This window comes from Diadema antillarum, unplaced genomic scaffold, assembly GCF_040938485.1.
Source record: "Diadema antillarum isolate AM-2024a unplaced genomic scaffold, OU_Dant_1.0 seq00000413_RagTag, whole genome shotgun sequence".
Lineage (NCBI taxonomy): Eukaryota > Metazoa > Echinodermata > Echinoidea > Diadematoida > Diadematidae > Diadema > Diadema antillarum.
The window spans coordinates 385,117-408,847 of NW_027271399.1; the positions used below are offsets into that span (position 1 = coordinate 385,117).

At 39.2% G+C, this 23,731-nt stretch overlaps 1 protein-coding gene across 1 annotated transcript in view; it reads right to left on the reverse strand.

Annotated features, from left to right (window-relative positions):
- Positions 1-745: 745 nt before the first annotated feature.
- LOC139732333 (CREB-regulated transcription coactivator 1-like) overlaps positions 746-23,731 on the reverse strand; it is a 77,939-nt gene continuing 54,953 nt past the window's right edge. Inside the window, exons 5-13 of the mRNA XM_071643199.1 lie at positions 16,990-17,075; positions 14,567-14,631; positions 10,564-10,616; positions 9,314-9,530; positions 6,446-6,574; positions 5,206-5,496; positions 4,362-4,727; positions 3,662-3,812; positions 746-2,098 (exon numbers count right to left, since the gene is read on the reverse strand). Coding sequence (XP_071499300.1) covers positions 1,881-2,098; positions 3,662-3,812; positions 4,362-4,727; positions 5,206-5,496; positions 6,446-6,574; positions 9,314-9,530; positions 10,564-10,616; positions 14,567-14,631; positions 16,990-17,075 — 1,576 coding nt within the window. The 3' untranslated portion in view covers positions 746-1,880. The remainder of the gene's footprint in view (positions 2,099-3,661; positions 3,813-4,361; positions 4,728-5,205; positions 5,497-6,445; positions 6,575-9,313; positions 9,531-10,563; positions 10,617-14,566; positions 14,632-16,989; positions 17,076-23,731) is intronic.

Sequence of the window (23,731 nt, forward strand, 5' to 3'; positions counted from 1 at the left end):
CTGGTCCAATAGACAGATTGGAACAGTAGAAAAAATGGGTTAGTGTGCAGCCCTGATTACCTAAATGCACGACAATCAACATTGCACTGGTTTCATGAGCAGCAATACGTTGCCATGTCATTATTTGTTTGACTGTCAACTGTGTTGATCGCTGTCACATAGGAAACCACTGCAAAATAAATGTTGTATACAGTAATGTCCATCTGCTTTAAAAGAAAAGATAGAATTGCACTTACAAGTCATGTGCCATTAACAAGCTGCAATTATGATGTTCCTTTACTGGAAAAAGAAAAAAAAATTATGACATGACTGAAAAAAAAACAACACCACCAAAATACTGAAAAGGTAGCAGAATCATTACTGCTGTGATGTCATCCGCTGTATTATATAATGTAATGGAATTGGTATCAAACCTCAATGTACATGTAAGACGGGCTGTCTGTTAAGATAAACTTATTTCTACCGAAGTATGCCTGTGCCTTTGAAATGGCACGATGTAGTCTTCTGTAAGTGGCAAATTCTGACTTTAAACATTTTTGCCTGTATCACATGAAGTCAATCAACATGTTAAAGAGTGGACAAATGAGATTTGAACTTTTCTTCTTTTAGTGTATGTGTGCTGGACTTAGCTTGGTGACCAGGGACCCTTTGCACAGGATGCGGCATTCACTAATGGTACACGAGTCGGCAGCCCATACTGAACAACCTGTCTACAGAGCACATGCGCCAGTCTCAAAGAACTACTGTTTGTCATAATTCAGTCTGCAGGATACAGGAAGCTTTCGTAAACTACAATACGCGATCTGACCTTCCAAGAATGTCACAATTTTTCTCAAACACTAACAAGAAGAGAGCAAGATTTTCTGCAACATGCAGGAACACCCGCTTCATGATTCACATGCATGTGTTTGCCAAATCCAATCAGTAATAGACTTGTACAAAGTTTTTTTTAAAGATATGAGGAGAGCCCTTACTTGAAATTCTCATAAACCATTTATCTGATCTTTCAACAATTTGAGACCTTTTGGTAAAACAAAGGGAAAATCTACTCGTGACCCCTCCTGTTGGGTTTGAAGTTTGGTTTCATTGTGCGATGATTATGCTATGTTTGAAGACACCACAGTTGCCTACCTATAAAGGAGATGAACACTGTAAATAAGTGGGTAAAAGCATATGTCGTCATTTAAGAACACCACATTTTGAAGAAAACCAGCAGCATTCTGATGCTATGAAACACCTTGGGAGAGTTTTCAGTGAATCGTTCCTGTTTTAGGTTGAGGCAGACTGAGAGCTGAGAGACACACACGGCATGACTTGGATGGGTCAAAGGTCACTGCAGACAGCAACTTCCTCTCCACGTACTGATGAGCTTCCCTGCCACGGCTCCTCATGACAGACTTGACAGATGATGTGGTCAAACCTCTTGGGCAGGAATCAAACACCAACATCTTGCCATCTAACTGGCAGCGTGGGGACGTGATGCAATTCGTGAGGCTGGGTGTGAGATGTCGGCACTGATGCGTCCGAGCTCTTCCACTCTATAGTAGTGTCCCGAGACGAAGCAGGCACAGGGAGGCATACATTCTGTATTGTGACACCCTCCTTCCTTCCTGCAAACCCTGGTCCATAAATCAGTACATCCACACCTGACTCTATCCATCTTTCCTGTGGCTGGTGGCCAGAACAGTGATTGCTAAGCGCACACACACATACACACAGAGAAGAAACACAAGTCGATAAAAGCGCTTGCAGTGATAGTCTGCTTGTTCAGACCCCATCGCAACGGCGGTCATCTTTTGCGCAACAGAAGGACAGTATAGGGCACACAAACACAAGAAACGGATGATCACTGGGGAATAGTGGGGTCGACACAGGGGCCGCTAGAGCCGATGGTCCTGCCTAAACGAGTCCTCCGTGGCCTGATCGGCGACGATGTCGTTGTCGGAGAGCATTTGAAGGTGTTCCAGGTCGAGAGGGTCTACATTCAAAGAGTCTGTCGAGAACAAGAGGTCGTGCTCAAAGTTACTATCCACGCTAGCCATGGCATTGCTGATTTCACGCGCAAGCTCTTGTTGTCGTGGTGGCGACTCCCCTGCACCTGTTTGGAGATGGAAGAAAAAGAGATAAGGGGGCAATACATAACGAGAAATAACATGAAAACAGTAAATGGGCATTTTCACAGTAATGGGGTCCATTTCAAAGACACTAGGTAATCTTATGTTTCCAATGTGAATAACCCACCAAACACTTTAGCACTGTATAAAGCTCACCTAGGAGAGATAACTTTGTCCAGATTTTGCTCCAAGCAGGCTATCTATAAAAATTTATTTCAAAAAACGTAAAAATAGTGAACGTATGTAACAGGTGGACAGACATTTGTGTACTAATGCATGACAGTCAAATTAAATACCTTCTATGGTAAATGAGCTTTTCTTTACTAAAACAACTGATATGGATAAGAAGATACAATATCACTCCCAAAATTTAAATTAACTGTGCACTATAGTACACTTGTAGAAAAAACGAACGTATGTAACATGTGGACAGACGTGGACGTTACATTTTTGTCCGTCCATGTTACATACGTTCAGCCTAAACTCTAGAAAAGTACCTTAATGCACAGGTAATTTGATTTCTTTGGATGATGTTATCTCTTATCATCCATATCAGTTCATTTAGTAAACAAAGGATCATTTTCCATGGAAGATACTTAATTTGACCGTCATACATTAGTACACCAATGTCTGTCCACCTGTTACGTACGTTCACATGAAATTTTCATCTTCAATTTGCAGAAATAAAAAAATTTATAAGTGACTCATTTAAAGAAAAAAATATTATTCAGGAATCACTTAAAGCCATTGTATTTCATTTAGAATGTAAAGCACTGTGGATATGTCCGAAACACCAAATGTAACGTTGGGGGGTCCCATTACCTTGAAAATGCCCAAATGCAATTATATCATCTTCTGTTTGTAAGGTTTCACATCCATCTACAAAATCAGTGACTTGTCAAGTGATTCCAGTAAACTCTTTTGAACAGACTTCTCAATCCAATCAGATAGTTGATACCTTCACCTGCCACAATTTAAACACTGAACTGGTGCAAACAATCTTCTTTCTTCATCTTGTTATCAAATCATAAGCGTCTGCATGATTTCAATTATTTAAATTCAAATTTGTACTTTTAACAGATTTGCAAAAAACTTATAGCAGCTTAAACACGCTACAAATCACAACTGGCTTTCATTTCAGGAGGAAGGTTACAGTGAATGGGCACAAGTCAAACAATGTCTTTACACAACCTTTAAACAGTACATCTTCTTTGGGTTAGGAAGAGCATTTTGTGATCTATTCATACAAAATAGATGATGAAAACTCCAAACAAAGAAGTAGCATGGAAACCAGCTCAAAGATAAACACAGGTTTGAGAAAATCTATTTTGAAGATTATATTCAATCCAACATACAGGAGATCAGGATTTTTATCACAGCAACACTTTTAACAAGTCATATACATGTTGTCTATCTATCTGAAACTTTGGAAGCTATGTGCTTGTTTCATAAAGTCTCATGTGACTTCATCTAATTAATTTCAAATATTTGATAGAAGATGGACAAACTGAAAGAGAGAGGGTGATGAGGTTGAAGCTAGCACTCACCTGTGAATATGATGTCTGGAATATTGCTGGGATGTGAATGTTGTGGGATTTGCATAAGAGTTTGCTGGTAGGAGGGGGGCGGTCTGCCCTGGTGAATCAACTCTTGACTTCCCCCTAGGTTGTGGCTGTACACGGCACCATATGAAAGACCCTGCGGCAGTGGTAAAGAAAAACACATCCCAGTAAAGTTGCCTTCTGTTTACATTGAGCAAAGTGCTGGTCAAAAACAGTGACAAACGTTTTAAGGTAGGAAGATAATCTTGTAACTCTGTAGCATAACTATACACGCGGGCTCACAAAAAAAATAAGAAAATTAAAAGTATTTTCATAGAAATGATGTGACCAAGGATGTATGAATGTGTGATTTGAGATGAGCACTGGGCTGTAAAATCATGCTGTGTGCCGCATAACTCTGTTTCAATCAATCATATTGTACGCATTTTGTAAACACTGTGCACGAAGGCTTTGCAACCGCATCAAACTTTCAAAATTGACAAAGGCATAGTACGATGTGCAATGTGTTCTTCAGGGCTAGGATATACCCAAGTCAAGGACTAAATAGCCACACTTGTGAGCACAATTTGGACAGAATTTGAGCATATCAAGAAGTCATGGTCTGGGGGTCACACAGAACTCCACATCAGTCTTGGGGAAAACTTTGTAAGCATGAGGAAGTTTACGATTGCTAGACTTGACTCACCAGACCCGCCTGTATGTCATGCTCATGCTGTGTGACGACAAACGTGGGCGACGTCGGCGTGGACGTCGTCTTCTGCTTGCCCTCGGAGCCCTGCATCATGTTGAACTGCTCAAACTTGTACTGCAGCGCGTTGGTCTGCTGCTGCTGCTGCTGCTGGTAGTAGGCGTCGTTGAAGAGCGACGGACTCATGCCCACGTGGACCGGCGACACGGAGCCCGGCGAGCCCAGGGGCACGGCACCACCCCCTGGTGATGGGAGGGGCGAGTTGTTGGGGTTGGACACCGGTGAGGTCGGCGAGGAGCAGGAGACGTTGGAGCCCATCATCTGTTTATCCCGGTAGTGTTGCATCTGTGCCTGAAGAGCGGCCTAAGCAAGGAAACAAAAACAATGACATGACTTTCATCACACTGAACTTTTGTCTTGGAGAGATAACGAAAGTTCATTTGTACTCAATGACATACTAATACAGCTGTAACTGATCATAAGAACACTGATCTTGGTAAGTATGATAGTAGAAATCAGAATCAGAGAAAGATACTTGCCTTGATGAATTTCAGCTAACTCAAATTAATGAAACCACACCCAGTACGGCCTGAATCTTATATTTTAGTAAAAAAAGAAGAAGAAAGAAATGTCATCAGATCTCTTTCATCTCTCTCATTGCTCTGTGTATCAACAAATACAAACTTGTGTGGGTGAACTACAATTATAAGTAATAGTATTAGCAGCTATTTGAGCATTCTTCGCTTTGTGGGCAATGCACTACTGTGGGCAACGCATTACCATACATGTTACTTTTTGGGTAAAGCGTTAGCATGTTTAAGGGGCTTGACAAGGAGTTTACCATTTGAGACATGTCCAAGGTGAGGCTTGGTGGAACGTTGTGTTGTGGGCTCTGGGGGTTTGAGTGGTGGTGTTGCTGCTGTTGCCCCTGCTGCTGAGCCTGCTGCTGGGGAGACTGCTGGCTATGCTGCTGGGCATGCTGCTGGTGTTGGAATATGTTGCCCTGGTTGACTAGTTGCTGCTGTTGTTGTTGCTGCTGCTGCTGCTGCGCTACCTGCTGCTGGGTGTGGTGGTTGGGTGTGTCTTGATGGTGGTCGACTACTATGCTGGGGGTCTGGTCTAGCGGGATGCCCTGTAAAATCATGGGGTAATTAAAATCACTACAATGTGTCATCAATGGATGGAACCATGCACAACACAGATCATAATAAATGCACAATGGAAGGCTTCAGAGTACTCAATAAATCTTTACAAAATACTATACGCTATATATTTCGCGGGGGTTTTATTTTCGCGAACTTCGCGAGTCGGGAGCTATTCGCGAAATTAACAACACACGAAAATATTACCTTCCAAAATGAATCCCTTGCCTTGATGATACGAACATTTCAGTACTAGTATACCATGTCACGGCTTACCGAACAGACCATACTGGCTAAGCTTGTTTACGCACGTCCACGTCTACTTACGAATACTGTAGAGAGCCAATCCATTATCACAAGGGGACCACTCGTCAGAAATCTAGCGTGATGGACTTAACCACTTCAAAAATGTTGAATTCTAACTTACTAGTTCGCAGAGTTTGGTAAGTTTTTTTCATGCAGTGTATAACTAGTATCATTCTTATTTGCTAGTAAGTTGAAAATTCACACTTTCTTTGCCACTTCATATTTTCTCTGGTCCCCCAATCGCGAATTTAACCACTCGCGAAAATGTGTGACAGCGGCAATTCGCGAAAATTTATGTACGCGAAAATTATAGCGTATACAGTACTTACGTCCTCTCTCTCTCTCTCTCTCTAAATCAATGCCAAAAGTAGATGACACTTTGTTCTTAAATTGAACAGGAACTACATTGTACATCATCATGATGTGCCCCAGATGATGGAAATGTCATGGGAAATGGGAGAATGTCAAAATAGGGGTAATACGCACTGCTTGAGTTGCTAAAGCTGGCATTGCAGAAAGAACAACCACAAAATGCCACAACTAAGGCATCATGAGTATTTGTGCATGAAGGGTGGGAGGTTGGCGAGGAAGAGGAGTGGGGGAGGTGAAGTGGGGGGTAAAGGTCAGCATTACCTGTGGGCTAGGGGTTAGGTGTCTCCTCTGCTGGTTGAGGACCACAGGGCTGCCGGGGTTGCTCATAACTTGCCGCCGCCCCGCCTGGGGACTCATCTGAGGACTGACCTGCGGACTGTGTGTTGTCACCTGCGGGAATTCCAGCCAAAAAACACAAATGCTCCGTTTAACCTCCACGTAGCTACTCGCACTATCCATATAAATGGACAGGGAAGACCGACGTTTACGGTGAGAAGCATAAAGCATCAGGTGCCCATCTATGCACGAAACTAAGATAAATGCTGCTGGTTTGCTGGGAAATCAGAGTTTTCCAAGGAACAGAAATTTGCTGAGCATTGCCACAAAAGCCCTCTGCACTGCGATGACAGCATAACTTTAATTTCATCTTCTGAACGTGGTTATAGGATGTACAGTTCAGAGGAGGTTTTGATTATACATGCTGACTGGTGGAATAGTACACATTATTCTTTTTGACATCATACCACATACTGATATTAGAGACTGCTGCACATTAGCCACTGAAATTAAAGGTGCAGGTCAGCTCTGAACATAATGAAGCAATCTATTCATAATATTTTAGGATCAGAGAGAAGCAACTATACACAGAAAAAAAAACCCTAAACTCACAAAGATGCAAATATCTAAGCTAAATCAAACATATGTTTGAGACTGTAGGAAGTCTTCATCTAGCACAAAGGTAGTTGAGTTTAAGTTTGCTTTATTTCTTTGCTAAGTGTGTACATGTGTATGTGTGCGCGCGCATGTGTACAGTACGTACTTCAGATCTTAGCCATTTTCTTCAAGCCCTTTTTTTTATCTATTCAATGATCAGTATTGTCTTAATGTGGATATAACTAGGACCACCAGACCATAACAGACGAGCGGAAAACAAGACCTTCCTTGATACATGGGTACACTATGTCTAGTAAAAACAGAATTGAAGGTGAAAAAAACACATCATTCTTAGAATAAGGAGGATTAATGGGTCACACAGGAAAATGAAAACAGCAGTCCAATTAAAACAGGAAAGATGTGACCAAAACAGAGCACTTTTCCAGTGCATCCTTTTCATGCTACACTATTCTCTACAGGCAGTGAATAAACTGCTCTTTGTTTTGAATCTCAACAACCAAGGCCATGCAGCCATCTCCAAAACAGCAAATGCAAACATTCTGAATGAAAATTGTGAACAAATATGGAAGTAGACAGACATGGGGAAGGCATAATGGCAATAGAAGAGAGTCACCAAACAAAAGCTGGAACCGAAAAGTCTGCATTGGGCAAAATGCAATGTGAATAATGTGCACGCCATCCTTCAATTAATCTTTAGCTGAAGGACTACTGGCACTATGTATACTAGTTTGATATCTACTTGCTTTTTAAGTAACACCTTTTCTATGATAGACAAAGCTATATACTGCTATCACTGTGGAATGAATCAGATGTTAATTAGAGCGATGTGAAAATATTCCTCTCTTAAGAACATCCAAAGTTTACTTTATAATAATGGCTTCATATACACTCCATGTGCAAGTTGGCCTCAATCAATGCAGTACAATCAAATCAATAGAGCATCAAAAGTATCATTAATTTTGCACTAAGAATAAAGTAATGGAATGAATAACTTGTTTTTGCAAAATGTAACGCTTACATTTAATAGCGGGGATCATGTGCAAATTTGATGGGACAACTTCATTGTCTTACATTTTTCTACTAATTTGTAAATAAAAATAAAAAAAATTGTACATAAAATTTGTACATAAACTCATTCATTTTTGTCAGTAATTCAGCACCTTTTGCCCCTTCTGTTAAACAAAGTCATACTCTTGGAACAATTTGATATGGGAGACGCAAATTTTCATTCTTGAAATTGTGCCAGTAAAGGAAATTAAGTGAAGATCTGTGTGCAATTAATTCGGACAGTTATGAGCCTTGGACATCATTACTGCATCTGATATACATACATAACAAACACGTGACATGAAAGTCAACTTGAGACTGAGTGTATTTCCAATTTACGGAAGTACTGTTAATTTGCAGAACCCTTCAATGTTCAACAACTTTAATCCCCATGCAGTGATGGGCATGTGTCACAGTGCATGAGGATATGACAGACACAGAGTCTAGTTATGGGTGCCAACAGTCATAAACAAGGGCACCAAAAGGCTGTGTGTAATTAGAGTACGCAGTACACATTGTAAGTACTGCAAAGCCAGTAACATTCGCGGCATGAAGCTTTTGTGTGTCGCCGACCATGAAAAAATCATAAGTATACTACACGAACTAGCACTCAATAGAATGCGTAGACAAAAAACTTTTTCAGGCACTTTACTTTCGCACATCTTGGCCAGTTGCGAAATTCGCAAAAGTTTCACGTACGCTAAAATTTCTGGTTTTACAGTAATGTGCTCATGTTGATGACTGACGATCAGTTTGCTTTTCATGTTCCTTTATTGTTCTTTACTGCTCACTATGTATCATAAATATAATTTCTTGACATTTTTCTATTTATCTATATATTCATTGTCTATTCATTTATTCATCTACACACTTGTATCTCGTATCAGGGCAATTACTCCCCCCCTCCCCCCCCCCCCCTTGCTAAATACTGGTTAGTGATAAGGTTAGAGTAAAGATTAGGGTTAGGGTTAGGTTTTAGGGTTAGAGATTGGATTAGGGTTAGCATTAGGATTAGGTTCAGGATTATGATTAGGGTTAGGATTAGGTTCAGGATTAGGATTAGGGTTAGGGTCAGGGGAAGGGTCCGGGGTAATTGCCCAGGGGGTAATCGCCCTAGACCCCATCTATCTATCTATTGAGTGGGGGGAGGGGGGTGATTGCAGTCAAACATACAGCGAAAGCACTCACCTGTGGTAAGGAGTGGTTGCCCATGACACCAAGGTGACCTGATGGCATGCTCTGCGACAGGTTGGTGTTGCTGCCACTGTGGTTGTAGGTCTGGTCCTCTGGGTCGAGTGGGGTCGGGAGAGGGGAGGGGATGTGGAGGTTCGTTAGGTCTGGTAGTGACCCTGTGTTGCTGGAGATGGGGATGGGGTTGGCATCAGGCTGCTCCGAGGGGCAGATACTGGAGGAAAAAAAGTTTGGTGGCACAGGAAAGAAGAAAAACGTGTAGTATAATGGTGATACAGCTACAGCTTACCAGTATTCTGTCTAATCACACATCCTCTCTCAACAGAAATCACTACGCAATATTTGTGTGAGAATTGTGACAATTTGCTTTTTGTAATATGATTTCTTTCAAACAGTATGGCTTGAATTCACAAAGGTGATTTAAAGTCAGATCATGGATTATGTAAATTTCTTCTGCGTGAATATGACGACAGACTGCATATGCCAACAGACGTCCAGTAACAAATGGGCGTTGATACGTGCATGTCAAAGGTACACCTATTTCAAGCTTATTTTAGACCATGGTCTAAATCTGAACTATGGTTTAAAGGTAAACCACCTTCATGAATTCGGGCCAATGTGTTAACAGTATGAAGTGGCCTCAAAGAAAACTACTTTTTTTATTCTCCCAGACTGCACTTTTACATATCCTGTGTGAAGGAAAACTACATTTTATTCCAGGTAATGACAAGTACAAAAACTCTTAAGATGTCCCTGTACAAAAAGCAAATAAAAGGCAGTCCTTATATGATGTCACAATTACAAAGGTGAATTAGCATCCTGTGGTTCACAGAAGGCTGTCACAAAAGGGTAACTATTCAATAGTTCAACATTCTCTTCATATGTCTGATTGCACTTGAAGTTTTATTCTGTTTGACTATCAACTCAAAAAGCAGATGAACTTGATCTTTTTTTTCTCACTTTTAACTTATCATTATTTTCATGTGGTATATATTCAGTTTTTCAATTCTTACTTTCTATTTCACCATTATTACAATATTTTTCTCTTTTATTACATTTATCTATTCAATGATCATAATTCTACCTATTCCATTTATTTTCATTCCACTATCAATATTTCATTTATGTATTTATCTATCATTATTCTTTTTTTCTTTGTGGGAGGGGGGGGGGGGGAATGTCCATTGATAAAGCCTATTCTAAAATCAGACTAACAACACATCAAAACACTGGAGATAGTCCCTTACTTGATGCCTGGAACTTCACAAGACCTTGGCCTTGATTGCAGCTGCTGCTGGCCCTAGTGTAAAAAAGAAGTGAGGAGAACAAGACAAAGTGAGCAGTGGAAGGATGATGATACAGGTTAAAAGATCAACTCTTACCCTAGTGCTATATGGGCAGGCTAAAATCATGCACAGATAATCTGGACCAAGACTTATGGCTAATGCTTTTACCGTCAGTGTACTTGTAACTACATGAAACCACACTGAATAACAGGTACACTGTAGAGAGGTGTTTTATCGGTAGTGCATATCAAATGGCTCCTGTTCAGGCGTGGGTTTGAACCCAAGTGAGTCTTACTGAGCAATGTTGTGTGTTATCATGCCGTCCCCTCTAGTAGAGGCAAAACATTCTTTTCCACGGATAGGACATTAAACGGGGGTCCAAAGTGTGAGAGAGTCATAACCCAGGCAAGTAAAAGATCTCGCTTAATTCATTCATCACAAAGAGCAGGGTGCATAACATGCCCCAAGTATTCACAACTGGACCCCATGGTAGACCAGCGAGTGCAACTGAATATGGGCTATCCAGCCATCTTGTCATTGAAATGAAACAAACAAAACAAACAAAAACAAGCATCTGCAGATTTGTATATGCAATGAAGTTGCATTTGATTATCGCTTGCGATGGTTTTAGTGCTCCTACTGGTGTATATCAAGAGATTCAGTAGTTTTCGAGGAGTCCTTTTTTGCAAATCAGGGAATGCCAGCAGTCTGCAATATCTGTATTGGTACGTTTGTATATTCACTAGCAGTCAATGCCATCAAAATTATGCCATGTGATCACTACATGCAAACTAAACTGCCCCCACGGTTTGGACACATTGCTGTACATACTGAAATTTTTGGAACTGCCCAGGGTGGTGTGAAGGGGTGGGCTGATAATGAAATCAGATATTAAAGATAATATAAAGTTTTGGTACCTCAAAAGTTTCCCTGAGTTTCCTTGTCTTAAGTTTGTGTTTCAGGTTAAAGTACCTTTCATATAACTAACACTGTGAGACTTACTCGCCCCAAAGTGCTCTCATGTCTTAGTAATCATGCAATAATGGTTTCGTACAATACGTGTATATTGATTGTCGCGGTACCGCGTCGAGTCAAACTAACGCCTCATTCAAATTTTTCAGAGCCCGCTCTGCTCTGGTACGAAACCAGTATTGCATGATTACTAAGACATGAGAGCACTTTGGGGCGAGAAAGTCTCGCAGTGTTAGTTATATGAAAGGTAATTTAACCTGAAACACAAACTAACACAAGGAAACTCAGGGAAACTTTTGAGGTACCAAAACTTTATATTATCTTTAAATTCAAATCAAATGCTACCAATCAGTGACACGTTAATGATAATGCGTCAAGCGACTTTGGTAGGCAGAGTCCAGTTGGAGGAGTTGTATGTTGAAGCAGCGAGGTAATAACGATGTATAAAGTAAAACTAGAAATGTCGCTATGGCGACTGGTATGCCTCCGCCATAATGCATGATTCTCCTAATAGGTCTAGATAGTACATGTGGACAATGTGTGATTACATTTTCACAAAACTGGCAAAATATTGAAATGACAAGTTTGTCACAAATGTGTTGAATGTTCACCTTCCTTGACCTTGGTTTAATTGGATGAATAGGAGAGCATGTATTTGGGGATTTAAGGACTTTAACTTGACTTTGACCCATTCATACATTTATGCATTGAGTAATTTTCATGGTACCAGTATGGAGAAAAAGTGCAATTTCTGTACTGAATAGTAAATTGTTACCATGTTCATCTGGCCTTTGACCCTAAAATTCATAAGATAATCACTTTCAGGTAGAACATGCATAAATATGCAGTAAGTTTCAAGATAAATTGAGCCACTTCCGAAATATGGAGGAAAAAGTTACAAATGATAGTTCAGCACTTTCACTTGATCTTTGACCTTTTGACCTTTGAGGCAAAAAAAAAAAAGAAAAAAAAAAACTCTCCAGAGAATTTCTATTAGGTTACACATGCATACACCAAGTGTAAAAAAAATAATAATCCTGCTGGCATTGCATGAACATGAGGGAAATAGTAAAATTTTGAAGTGTTGCACTTGACCTTTGACCCCTGACCTTTGACCCCATGAACCCTACATTCTCTAGATAATCACTGCCAGTCAGTACATGTATATACTATGTTCCATGAAGATACCTTGAACAATTTTCCAATTTACAGAGAAAAAAAAAAAGTTTTAATACTTTTACTCGACCTTTTGACCTTTGACCTTTGACCTCATGACCCAAACTTTCACCAGAGAATCTAAATTGGGTAATACATGTATGCACTAAGTTTCAAGAAAATATCTTCAGGCATCGCATAGATATGGTGGAAATAGTGAAATTTTATGTATTTGACCTTGACCTTTTGACCTTTGACCTTGAGCACGTGCACCCAAAAGTTGATAGGCACAACTTCACCCCCTAATACACATACATGCCAAGTTTCATTAGGATACCTCAACAGCTTTTGATAGTTACCTTGTCCACAAAATTCATTACGGACGGACGGAAAGACGGACGGACGGACGGAAGGACGGACGGACGGACGGACGGAAGGACGGACGGACGGACAACCCGAAAACATAATGCCTCCGGCACCACTTCGTGGCGGAGGCATAATAACTATGTATTCATACATGTACATATTGTAAAGTCAATTCTGTTTGGTCAGACATTCAAACTCCTTCTCTCTTTCTCTCTCTCTCTCATTTAAACAACCTGTAAAAACATCACTTCTTTGGTTTCTTTCATTTTTTTTTTTTTTTTTGGTGACACGAAGAGGAACTAAGCCCAGTGATAATATTCAAAACAAGTGAAACTGGGGAAATCTACCACACCAGATGTGCATTAAGTGCAATACCAGGTTACAACTCATGTGAGTTTCTAAAATGGAAAAGTTGTACTATTTATAGTCACAATTGTGAAACTTGAGGCAATGAATAAAGAATCTGTATGAATATGATATAATGCAACTCGGTAGAAAAGACAGAATTAACACTGTACCCACTCCTCATCAAATGCACAGCAGACCACACACCAAAAGCCAAAGCTTAAAATGTACACTGTAGCTATGAAGGGTAGCTGAAATTCATTGCAACTTGCAACAAGTACAAATTTCTATCAGTATATATTATACATTACATCTATCTTTCTACCATAAAATTTCAGCAATGGTATATTGCTGAAGTTGCTCTTTCACTGTAAAAACAATTACCATGACAACAAAACTCTTTCCATTATTCCATTAGTGTCTGTCTGTACTCAGAGGAAAAACAACACAATTGTCTACCTTGAAAAAAAAGGACACACCTGGTGCCAGGCATTGCAAATGGTGGGAGTCCACACTGAACAAAGACTCTGGCTGCAACATCTTATCTGTCCTCGTAGAGTAAGAGGAACAGTATCAAATATACTACATCAGCTGCGGTAATACTTTGCAAAACTGTGCGTAGTTTCACAAAGGGGTCTATTTTGGCCACTTACTTTGGACAGTCTGACCACAAACTTCTTGACAAGTTACCATCAAAATTTCCCGCGAAATTTAATGCAGCACTTAGGAAGTTTCTCACTTCTTGCAAAACTCTGTATAATTTTTTTTTTTTTTTTTTGGTAGCGTGGCCACACACGGTTGAAACTTTGAAAAGTTTGTCACGTGATTAGATCGTTTTACATTGTTTATGCACATTGCGCATTATATTGCACGCTGTTGTGCGTTTGCATTTTTGACATTCAAGGAGAGCATGCAGTTTTTGCCCACATGGAGCATGTGTGTCTGAGACCGAAGCTATGGGTGGTTTTGCATCAATCAAACTATGCACGTTTTTGCGCGTAGTGTGATCGCCTGCTCAAACTTCTGGAAGTTATCGGGGAGTAAACTGCAGTTGTATGCGTAGTTTTGGGTAGCGTGACCGTGGCTACTGATGAAGGATACCTGGCAATGGGAAAGAGTCACCCACCTTCTTTGGGTCCCATGGTAACGGCTTGAGTCTCTCACCCATTGAGGAGTTATTATCCATCATGTCTGTGGTCAAGATAAAAACACACCATGACAGAAATATGTTTCTCATCTGCACGTAGTAAAAATTTCATTATCATATTTGAGGAAAGGTTCATATTACTATCTGAAACATGTATGACTGAGAGTATTGAATATTCTGCACATCACATCCAAGTGGTTTTGAGAACAATGTAAGACAACACATGTCTGTGATAATTAAATATGAAAAATATGGACTGCAAACAGGTTAATCAAAGGCATTATTTACCATTTGCAGATTAAACAAAACCTAGCTTTCAAGCTTCAAAATAATTCTAAAATCTGAGTTAGAGATAGAACAACCAATGTACAAATGTTAATCAGTATAATTAATGTTAAGTTCTGTTAAATATACAAAATATAAACAATAGTTATAATAAGATTGTTTCGAGACTAAACCGTTTACAGTAATGGTTTACTCAGAAAAATAGTGATATCCCCTTATTTTAGGCTTTATTGCGAAATCTTCATAAGGTATGTTTTTTTATACAACTGACCTACCCATATGCATCAAATGTGATAACTCAAACATTTTCTATATCACTGCTCCCAATGGTAAACAATACCTTTAAATCTAAAACACTAATTGTATGTACCACTTAAAAGTCCTTCCTGTTTTTAAAGACAATGTTAAATTTGCTCACATTACAGATGCATCATTCATATTGCCTTTAACAACGGGAAACACTCATCCCATGGATTATTGAGTCAAGGGCTTCATTTAGGGAAACAAACCCAATCTAATGACCAATTAAAAATTCTATTCCCGATTAAAGGAGAACAAGAAAGGAGCATATCAGTGGCTATCTAGAAAGACACTGATATCTTATCAAGAAAGGTATAAACATACAACTGTCACATAAATCATGAATTGATGGAGACTATCAAGGTCACATGATTCTGATGTCACTTGAGTTCCGCTATGCGGTCATATAGTACTTATCTTATTGAATATGTCTTGTTTGCCTTAGCATCTATTCAAAAAAACATATACCTCCTCTTTTCTACAACACACAGTCAAGGACAAGACACACTTGGGGTCTTTACTTGCAACAACACATTTAAACTAGGCCAAACAACTGAGAGGGCCATTAAATTTTATAGAACAAACTCCAAAAACGTTTTGATAGCATGACACGATGATTTATTGACAATTATACCGATATTATCGTGTGTAGATGAAATTTGCCCATCCTGTTAACAATTCTGTTGCTTTCAATTTTCAGTAATATTTTTATCACGCTAATGTCTTTTTGTAATCAGCATCCCGTGACACAAGCTCTGTGATTTGTAACCAGCTCTCACTGATGCTGTCAGTGATGTCACTCTTCTTTGACCTCTCTGAAAGGTCATTTGAACTGTTTTACTAAGTCCAAAAAGCTTTTCCCTGTCCTAGTAGTACACAAATAATCAAAGCCGTTGTTCTACAAGTAAGGTATATAATAAAACAAAATAGTCACCATATCTTTTTTTAACTACAAAAATTCTAGGGTCATACATGTAAAAAGAGAGTTTTTAAGATTTCCCTGATTTTGTATGACTTCTTTAGATTTGGTCATATCACAGCTAATCCTTGTAAAATTTTCAGTGTGCTTCAACTTGAATGAGAAAAGGTGAAATGCACTGGCATAAATAATACCACAGTGAAATTAAAGTCAGAATGATGCAAAGAAAATATAAGAATGCAGTCAAACATCACCTGGCATGGCTCATTCTTGGAAAATACAACAGACAAACCTCTGAAATGATTTGCACACCAAGCTGTGTCTCACATTACATTACAGATATTACTTCCAATTTCACACTGAACATCTGTGCACCATAGGACTTCATGACTGAAACAGTCGATGCAACCATCAATCAAATGATTGACTCCATGCATTGCTAATGAATGTACAAAACCTACCTCAAGAGGGAGCTCTTGATTTGCTATCTTTTTTTTTTTTTTGGGGGGGGGGGGGGAAACATGAGTGTCTGTCTCAAGGATATTTACTTTTTTGAAAGAAGTTTGGAACTGAAGTTATCGTGACTTTTGATTTCCCCTAAAATCTCCCAGATGATTTCATATGTCATATGACTGGTTCCATGAATGCAATGGTGATGTTTCTCACGTTTGTGGATTTCTTCCCCCTACCATTTTTTTTCTTTTTTTTTAAATCAGAAAGGGACGTAACCTTCAGCGTGAAACTGAGAGGCAGGATTCACCGCCGGAATCAAATCGTTGGAGTGCTCCTGGCGGCAAAAACCGTACAGCCGAATCTAACGCCAGAATGTACCTCCTTCAGCTGCCAGCGCATGCTATCGTGAATCCAGCGTACTGTGACGGCGGGGCTATTGACTTACCTCTCCTATGGGGAGGGACCGAGGGGGAGCCCGAGAATACATCTGGGACCATTGCACTGGTGTGTAAAGCTGAATCGGAATTTGTTCTGTGATGTGGCAGGAGAAGAAGAGAACAGAGAGAAAAGATTTTTTTTTTTTTTAGTGGGGATATGCAAATAATCACATCAAAAACATCTTATTTACATCATACATGTGCGACAATCATACCTGCATTCAAAAATACCATCAGGAAATGATAGAATCATTAGGACTTGCTTTTTAAATCTCAATGTAGGTTTTTCTGAATAGCGCAATGACTACGTTGTACTAACAACATGATAAAAATAAACAAATATAGTTGTTGCTGCATGATGAAAACAACCTTGTTTCCAAAGCTACCAATTGGTAAAATTTGCAGATTTCACCACAACTTGTACTTTTGGCATGAGAAATATGTACCCAGCTGCACAAAAGACTAATCAAGGATCAGTTACCATGGTAGTAAACACATATTCTAATACTGTTTTAGCACCCACTTTAACATTGTTACTATCCTCGTCATCAATATAAAATACTGTCAGAAGAAATCACTTCAACCAAAACTTGATTTTTATTGATATTTCTTTGGAGACAAATTGAAAATCCAATAATCCTTCACTGGTAAAAGTATTTAAAAAAATGAAAGTATGAGGGGTTGATAGGGGCAAAAGTTTGGAAATCTCTGAGGATTCCTCTTGCCTCCAAATGATGTTTGAAGAATCTGATACCACTGTCTCTTTAATCTCCTATACACTGGTGAGGGAAAAAATGTCAATAAGGCATGACATGTACACTGTTGTTGTCGTACTACATGACATAACATGTCATTTGCAACTTCACATGAATATACCTCACTGGGAGAGACACACTATTGTGGACGAAAATGGGGAGAAAGAGAACCGACAACAGCACATAATTGCTGTGGAAGAGAGAAGACCGCGCAGTCATATTTCACGGCTCCTCCATTGTTTTCGTATCCGAGGACATCGACAGAGACACGCATGCCCTCTTTGTCCGTCGTGCAGACGTCTGGGATGCACAATTAGCGGGAGGCAGAGGTAAACAGCTGACTGACATTGCTTGGTGAATCATGGCAGAGATAGAGGGAGAGTGTCTACCTCACACAGTAGGCTATCCAGTGTTTGTTCTAGCTCGCTACTTTAAGCCCTGATCAGTGTCTTGAAAACACTTGTCTTGAGCTAAATCACATTAACTCCCTGTCCCCCCCCCCCCTCTTCGTTGTCTCCGAAGCAGCATCCATGCTATCAGCACATACTTGTATCACCACACTGTGCTATAGATCGATTCTTGTGTAAACAGTTGAGCAAGATATCATGAAGAATTTGCTGTGTTGATGATGCCATTAAAGAAATTGCAACAAATCAAATGCAATATCACATATTTTGAAAAACATGAGTCTAGGAATGATTACTAGAAAAGAAGATGATTACTGGGTACAGGGCATAAGGTTCACAATGTGACAAATTATAGCAGAAATAAACTATTTCCACCATGTTGGCCTGATCTCACTACCTAGGAGAAGATATGACTTCAGAATTTGTGATGTGTGACCTGTTCAATATATACTGCAACAACAAATCATGATGTTCACAACTCGCTTCTTCAGAACATACTCATAGGCCCCAATTCACGAAGGTGGTACAAATGAAACCATGGTTTAAACCATGGACAAAAACCATGGAGCGCCATGTGTCGCACGGAATATTTCATTACGAAATCAGTCATTTCGTCGATGAAATGATTATTTTGTAACGAAATGACAACATTCTGTAACTAAATGAACATTTCGTCCACGAAATGATAATTTCATTAACGACATGGTCATTTGGTCAACGAAATGACCAATTTCGTAACGAAATATTCCGTGCGACACTTGGCGCTCCATGGTTTTTGCCCATGGTTTATTTCATTTGTACCACCTTCGTGAATTCGGGCCATAGAATCTTGTGCAAAGTACGGTGCACGCACAATCAGCTCGGCAAGCTGTGTGCAACTGCAAGTTGTATGCACAGTACGCCAAGCACACACGATAGCCTGGCCAGCTAACTCACAATTCACATTTTTTTCCCCCCCTGTGGATGGACATGTAGCATGGCAGTCCTGTGACAAAATTTACAGGTTTTCAGCAGCAGAGACTTCTAAAATGTATCACAATGGTAATAGGCATGTTGCATCCTCCAAAGCTGCTACTGTTGCAGTTTTCTTCTGCTTTTCTCTGCAAGATATTTCTTTCTACTCCATTTTGAACTATAAGGTAAACTATAAGGGGGGGGGGGGGGGGGGACTAGTCTTTAATGGGTTAATTTGTTTGAGCTCTGTGTGAAGGTGGCAGAGGGGGTAAACCTCTCATTGTAATAGCCTACCTTGTGCATAGCAAAATGGTAAATAAAACATTGTGACAACATGAAAGCAGTAATTTGACATATAATTTCTGATGTTTTCTGCTCATGCTGTGATTATATGCCTCTGGGAAAAGATAGCATCACGATGAGAACTAGGAAGGCATTGACAATGTGCAAAGTCCATGCATTTCACAAACTTTATCGTTCTCATACAACATTATGTTCACTTCATCACGACAGAATGATTTACTGTATTACGCACCCCCCATTCGGAGCATATTCCAAGATTTGACATTTACGACGTCTGGTTTCATAGCAACTCGTCATGTGTAATACACTGCTCTAATTCTTCATGTCACCTGTAAAAGTCTGCAACAAGGTGCACTACTCATTTCCAGAGTGGTTTGGAATTAGCTGCATATGATATGATATGCTCCAACTTCGTTGACTCCCATCCCCCCTCCCCCGTATAATAAATAAATAAATAAATGGTATACATGAGCAGAATAGGCAAGGTACAGTGCAGTAACAAAAGGTGAATGACACCACAGCATGAGATTACATGAGAAAGTCGAGAACAATGAATCCAGAATTGTGTTCAGTGTTGCCCTCGTTGGTGACATAAACAAACAAAATTTATGTTTTTCAAGATGCACAGCACTGATATTACAGTACGATGAAGAGGAGATCCAACTAGACAAATACACCTCATGTATTCATGCCAACCCCACAAATAACAAGCAAATAACTAGATAAACCCAAAGACTGGAGTTCATTCATCACTGCTCAGCATGGACGTTAAGTATAAGTTGTAATCTGCAGCAAGATTCTTTGACATCTACATAATAATCATTCTCTATGACCTATTTGAAATTGCTGACAATCAAAAGCAGGCTAACATTTTCCAGCCATCTCTATTGCTCACAGCCCATCTCAACAGACAGGCTTTCATACACTGAATGATTGTGTGAGTTGGTCTAATGTGCACCTAATATGAACCATAAACACTGCATTAATAGGCCATCCAAAACAGATACCTTCCAACATCAAACACAATCGAATGTTCATTAGCTCAGTTCTGCATCAACTGTGCTCAACAGATATGAGTGAAGTTACAAAGGAGAATTTCCATGACAAATGCAAGAGATGAATAGCACAGAATTGCACAATCATATAGCTAAGTGCACATATCCAATAGTATCTGTCGAATTCGACCTTCCTCTTACATACCGATGAAGTAAATTGTTCTCCATCAGCCTATTCAGCTCTGATGCTTTACATGGTATAATACTATAAATCTTTGTACTATAGTAGAGAGCCGCTCTCCATCGTAGAGGCGAGTATCAAACATTGCTTCTGTATTTTCAGCTCAATAGCATCATATTCCCCTCTCTAAAGGACTCAGGTTCATCGGGAAAAAAAAAATAAACAGAGAAAGTAAATAAATAAATAAATTAAGAGAGTCTAACTTTCCATTATAAAAGATATCTCGAATATTTACTGAAAATCAATATATTCTAAATTTCCTCTCTTTCTTTTCCTTTCTACTATCTACATTTAATTAACAAGTACTCAGAAGGAGCATATATCTACATGTAGGACACCAAATCATCTGCTTTTTTTTTCAAACCTTCCTGTCACTATCAGACAATAACAAAACAAAACAAAAAGATGCTGAAAGCTAGTAGCACTCTTTTTTTTCACATAATGACATTTGCATTTCATCAACCAGACTGAGAAATGACGCATTTCATTAAAAAGAAAGCAAAACTATACTTTGTCTTGCAAGATTTGTAAGATTTTACCGACTCCATCAACCCCCTCTCGGGGTATGAGAGTAGGAGAAAATACTATGGAAAAAGTTGGCGGTGAAAGCGGACTGGAATAAAGGCTATGAAATAAAAGGCAGTATGTCAGTGTTAACCCCACAGATGAGGCAGAGGAATGACAAGAGGGTTATGACCATTTGATCATCAGTAAATCACCCAACATGTCATCCCATGGGTATCACATCACAGCATCCGCTGGGCTTTTCACAACAGCCATCCATGTCACATCTCCTGCATAGCCTTTCACTACTCTTCTCTATTTGTTGTATCTATACACACAAACAAGCCATTCCCCCTCCCCCCACTGTATGGAGGAAGTGCCTTAGCTGCCAAAGAATATATATTTACTAACACTGCATCCTTGACGCACATTGTATAGCAGTAGTAGGTCATGGAGGACACATTTTTCATAAGAACCTGTGAAAATAGCAATGTTTCATACACAGGCACATTCAGTCGGTGATTTTCGTCCAAAGCTTCAAATAGCTCATTTGAAGTGCCAATAGGACGCCTTATCAGATGCTAATCGCAACACTTTTCATGTTCTGTTCAAACTTTCTCTAACCTAATCTTGGGTCTTTGTTGCCCTGTCAATACATCTCTTCGCAGTCCAACTCCCTTTAATGTGATGTCTCTGACTTTTGCCTCTACAAGCCCTCAAAACTTCTTTTGCTATTCATAAAGCAGATGACACGAGTGTATGATTAGTGTAGTGCCCTCGCAGTACGACATACATATGGCAATGACCACATTCTGGAAATATTCTCTCAATCTCTTGATTTTGGATTCGATACCTCTAAGTAAAAACATCCAACTCATCCATTCTCTAATTGATAGAATATGACATATGGTTGAAATGTGCCACCACATGATAAAACAAATCATGTTCTTTGTTTAGTACACATTACCCTCCTATCTCTTGACCAGCATATAAAATAATGCTTAATCCAAAAACAAGGTCAATCTCAATTGCATATATGCTTGTATACCAGCTTCTTTTATATGCCAACTTAATCCTATGCAAGCAATAAATCTTCAGTACAAATTTGTGACTGATGACATGATAATCACCGTACCTGCTATTTTTCTAGCTCGTGAAAATCATCCATGATAAATCTATGTGCTTCGCATGTTTTATCCTTCATTTGTACTTCAATTGCATAATATATTGCAAGAGTATGAAAGTGGATAAAAACAGACCGAAGATGATACAAAGAGATCCACAGACAGATAAAAACAAACAACAGGGAAGGAAAAAAAAAAGAGTGATTTTGAGGAAGATTGGAAGACTGAGAGAAAGAGAGATACAATAAGCCACTATATACATATATTTTTTTTTTTCTTCTTCTTCTTTCATCCGACACTTTGCAATTGAAGGGTGGAGGATATTGCTTTATTCTGTGTGCAAAGAGGGTGAGGGGAGCCGGGCAGACAGTGGACAAGGGACCAAGCAGAGGCTGTCACCATGGTAACACACCCACGATTACCCACTTGAGAACGCTGAACTCCCGAGAAGAGCAAAAAGGGGGAAGCCGTGATGCAAATGTCAGCATCAGGTGCATGTTGACCAGTCCTGATGCATTTTAATTTCTGGCTGGCCAGAGACAGCTTAAAGGGACCTCCTTGGACATTTTTGTTTCTTTCCTTCTTCTTTTTTCAAGCCATTCCTACTTAAGAGAATGATACCATACAATTCTGATACAAATCAAATCTACATCTACATTGTTCATTGAGTACATTTAGGTTGTTGATTTTTGCATATTGATCTCAGGATAATTCACCTTCTCAGTACAATCATATATCAAAGCAAACATTGAGAAACTGTGCTGTTAACATAGTATCACACAATACCTGCACCGGTGATAGACAAAAACTATTGTTCTCAAATCAAAACTGACAATAATACTGATCACATTTAGTAATGACACTTGTCTCTACAAATTCAGTCTGAATGTAAATTTGAGCATAGAAAGCTTAAAAAAATAACCAAAAAACAACAAACAACAAACAAACAAACACTGACAAACCTTCATGTGGATTCAATGAATGGAGAAAAAAATTAAGAAATGCATTTCGTGAAAATTATAAGAAAATCAGATAACCTGTTCAAGAGTTTCAGGTGTTACAATGCACTTGTAAGTTTTAGTGAATTTCAACTGCCAATTCTTTTCATTTCATTTTATAAAGAATATTTACCCAAAATATCTTTTTTTTTTTGTTATCACTATTTTCTGACTGAGTTAATTTCCATTTATCTACAGAAAAGGCTACTGTAAAACCAGAAATTTCTATTGTGCATGAAACTTCGGCAAATTTCACAAGGAGCCCAGATTTGAAAAAGTAAAATGCACGCGAAAACATCTGTCTGCTTGAGTCATTTAATGCCAGTGGTCATTTGTGAATGTTTCATGTCATGAATGTTTCTGGTTTTACAGAATTTAAACATCTTGATAGTAGATTGTAAAACAGCACCATCAAAGTGTGATCTGATGGGAAGGCTAGAGAAAAAAAAAAATCTATGATCGCTTTGGA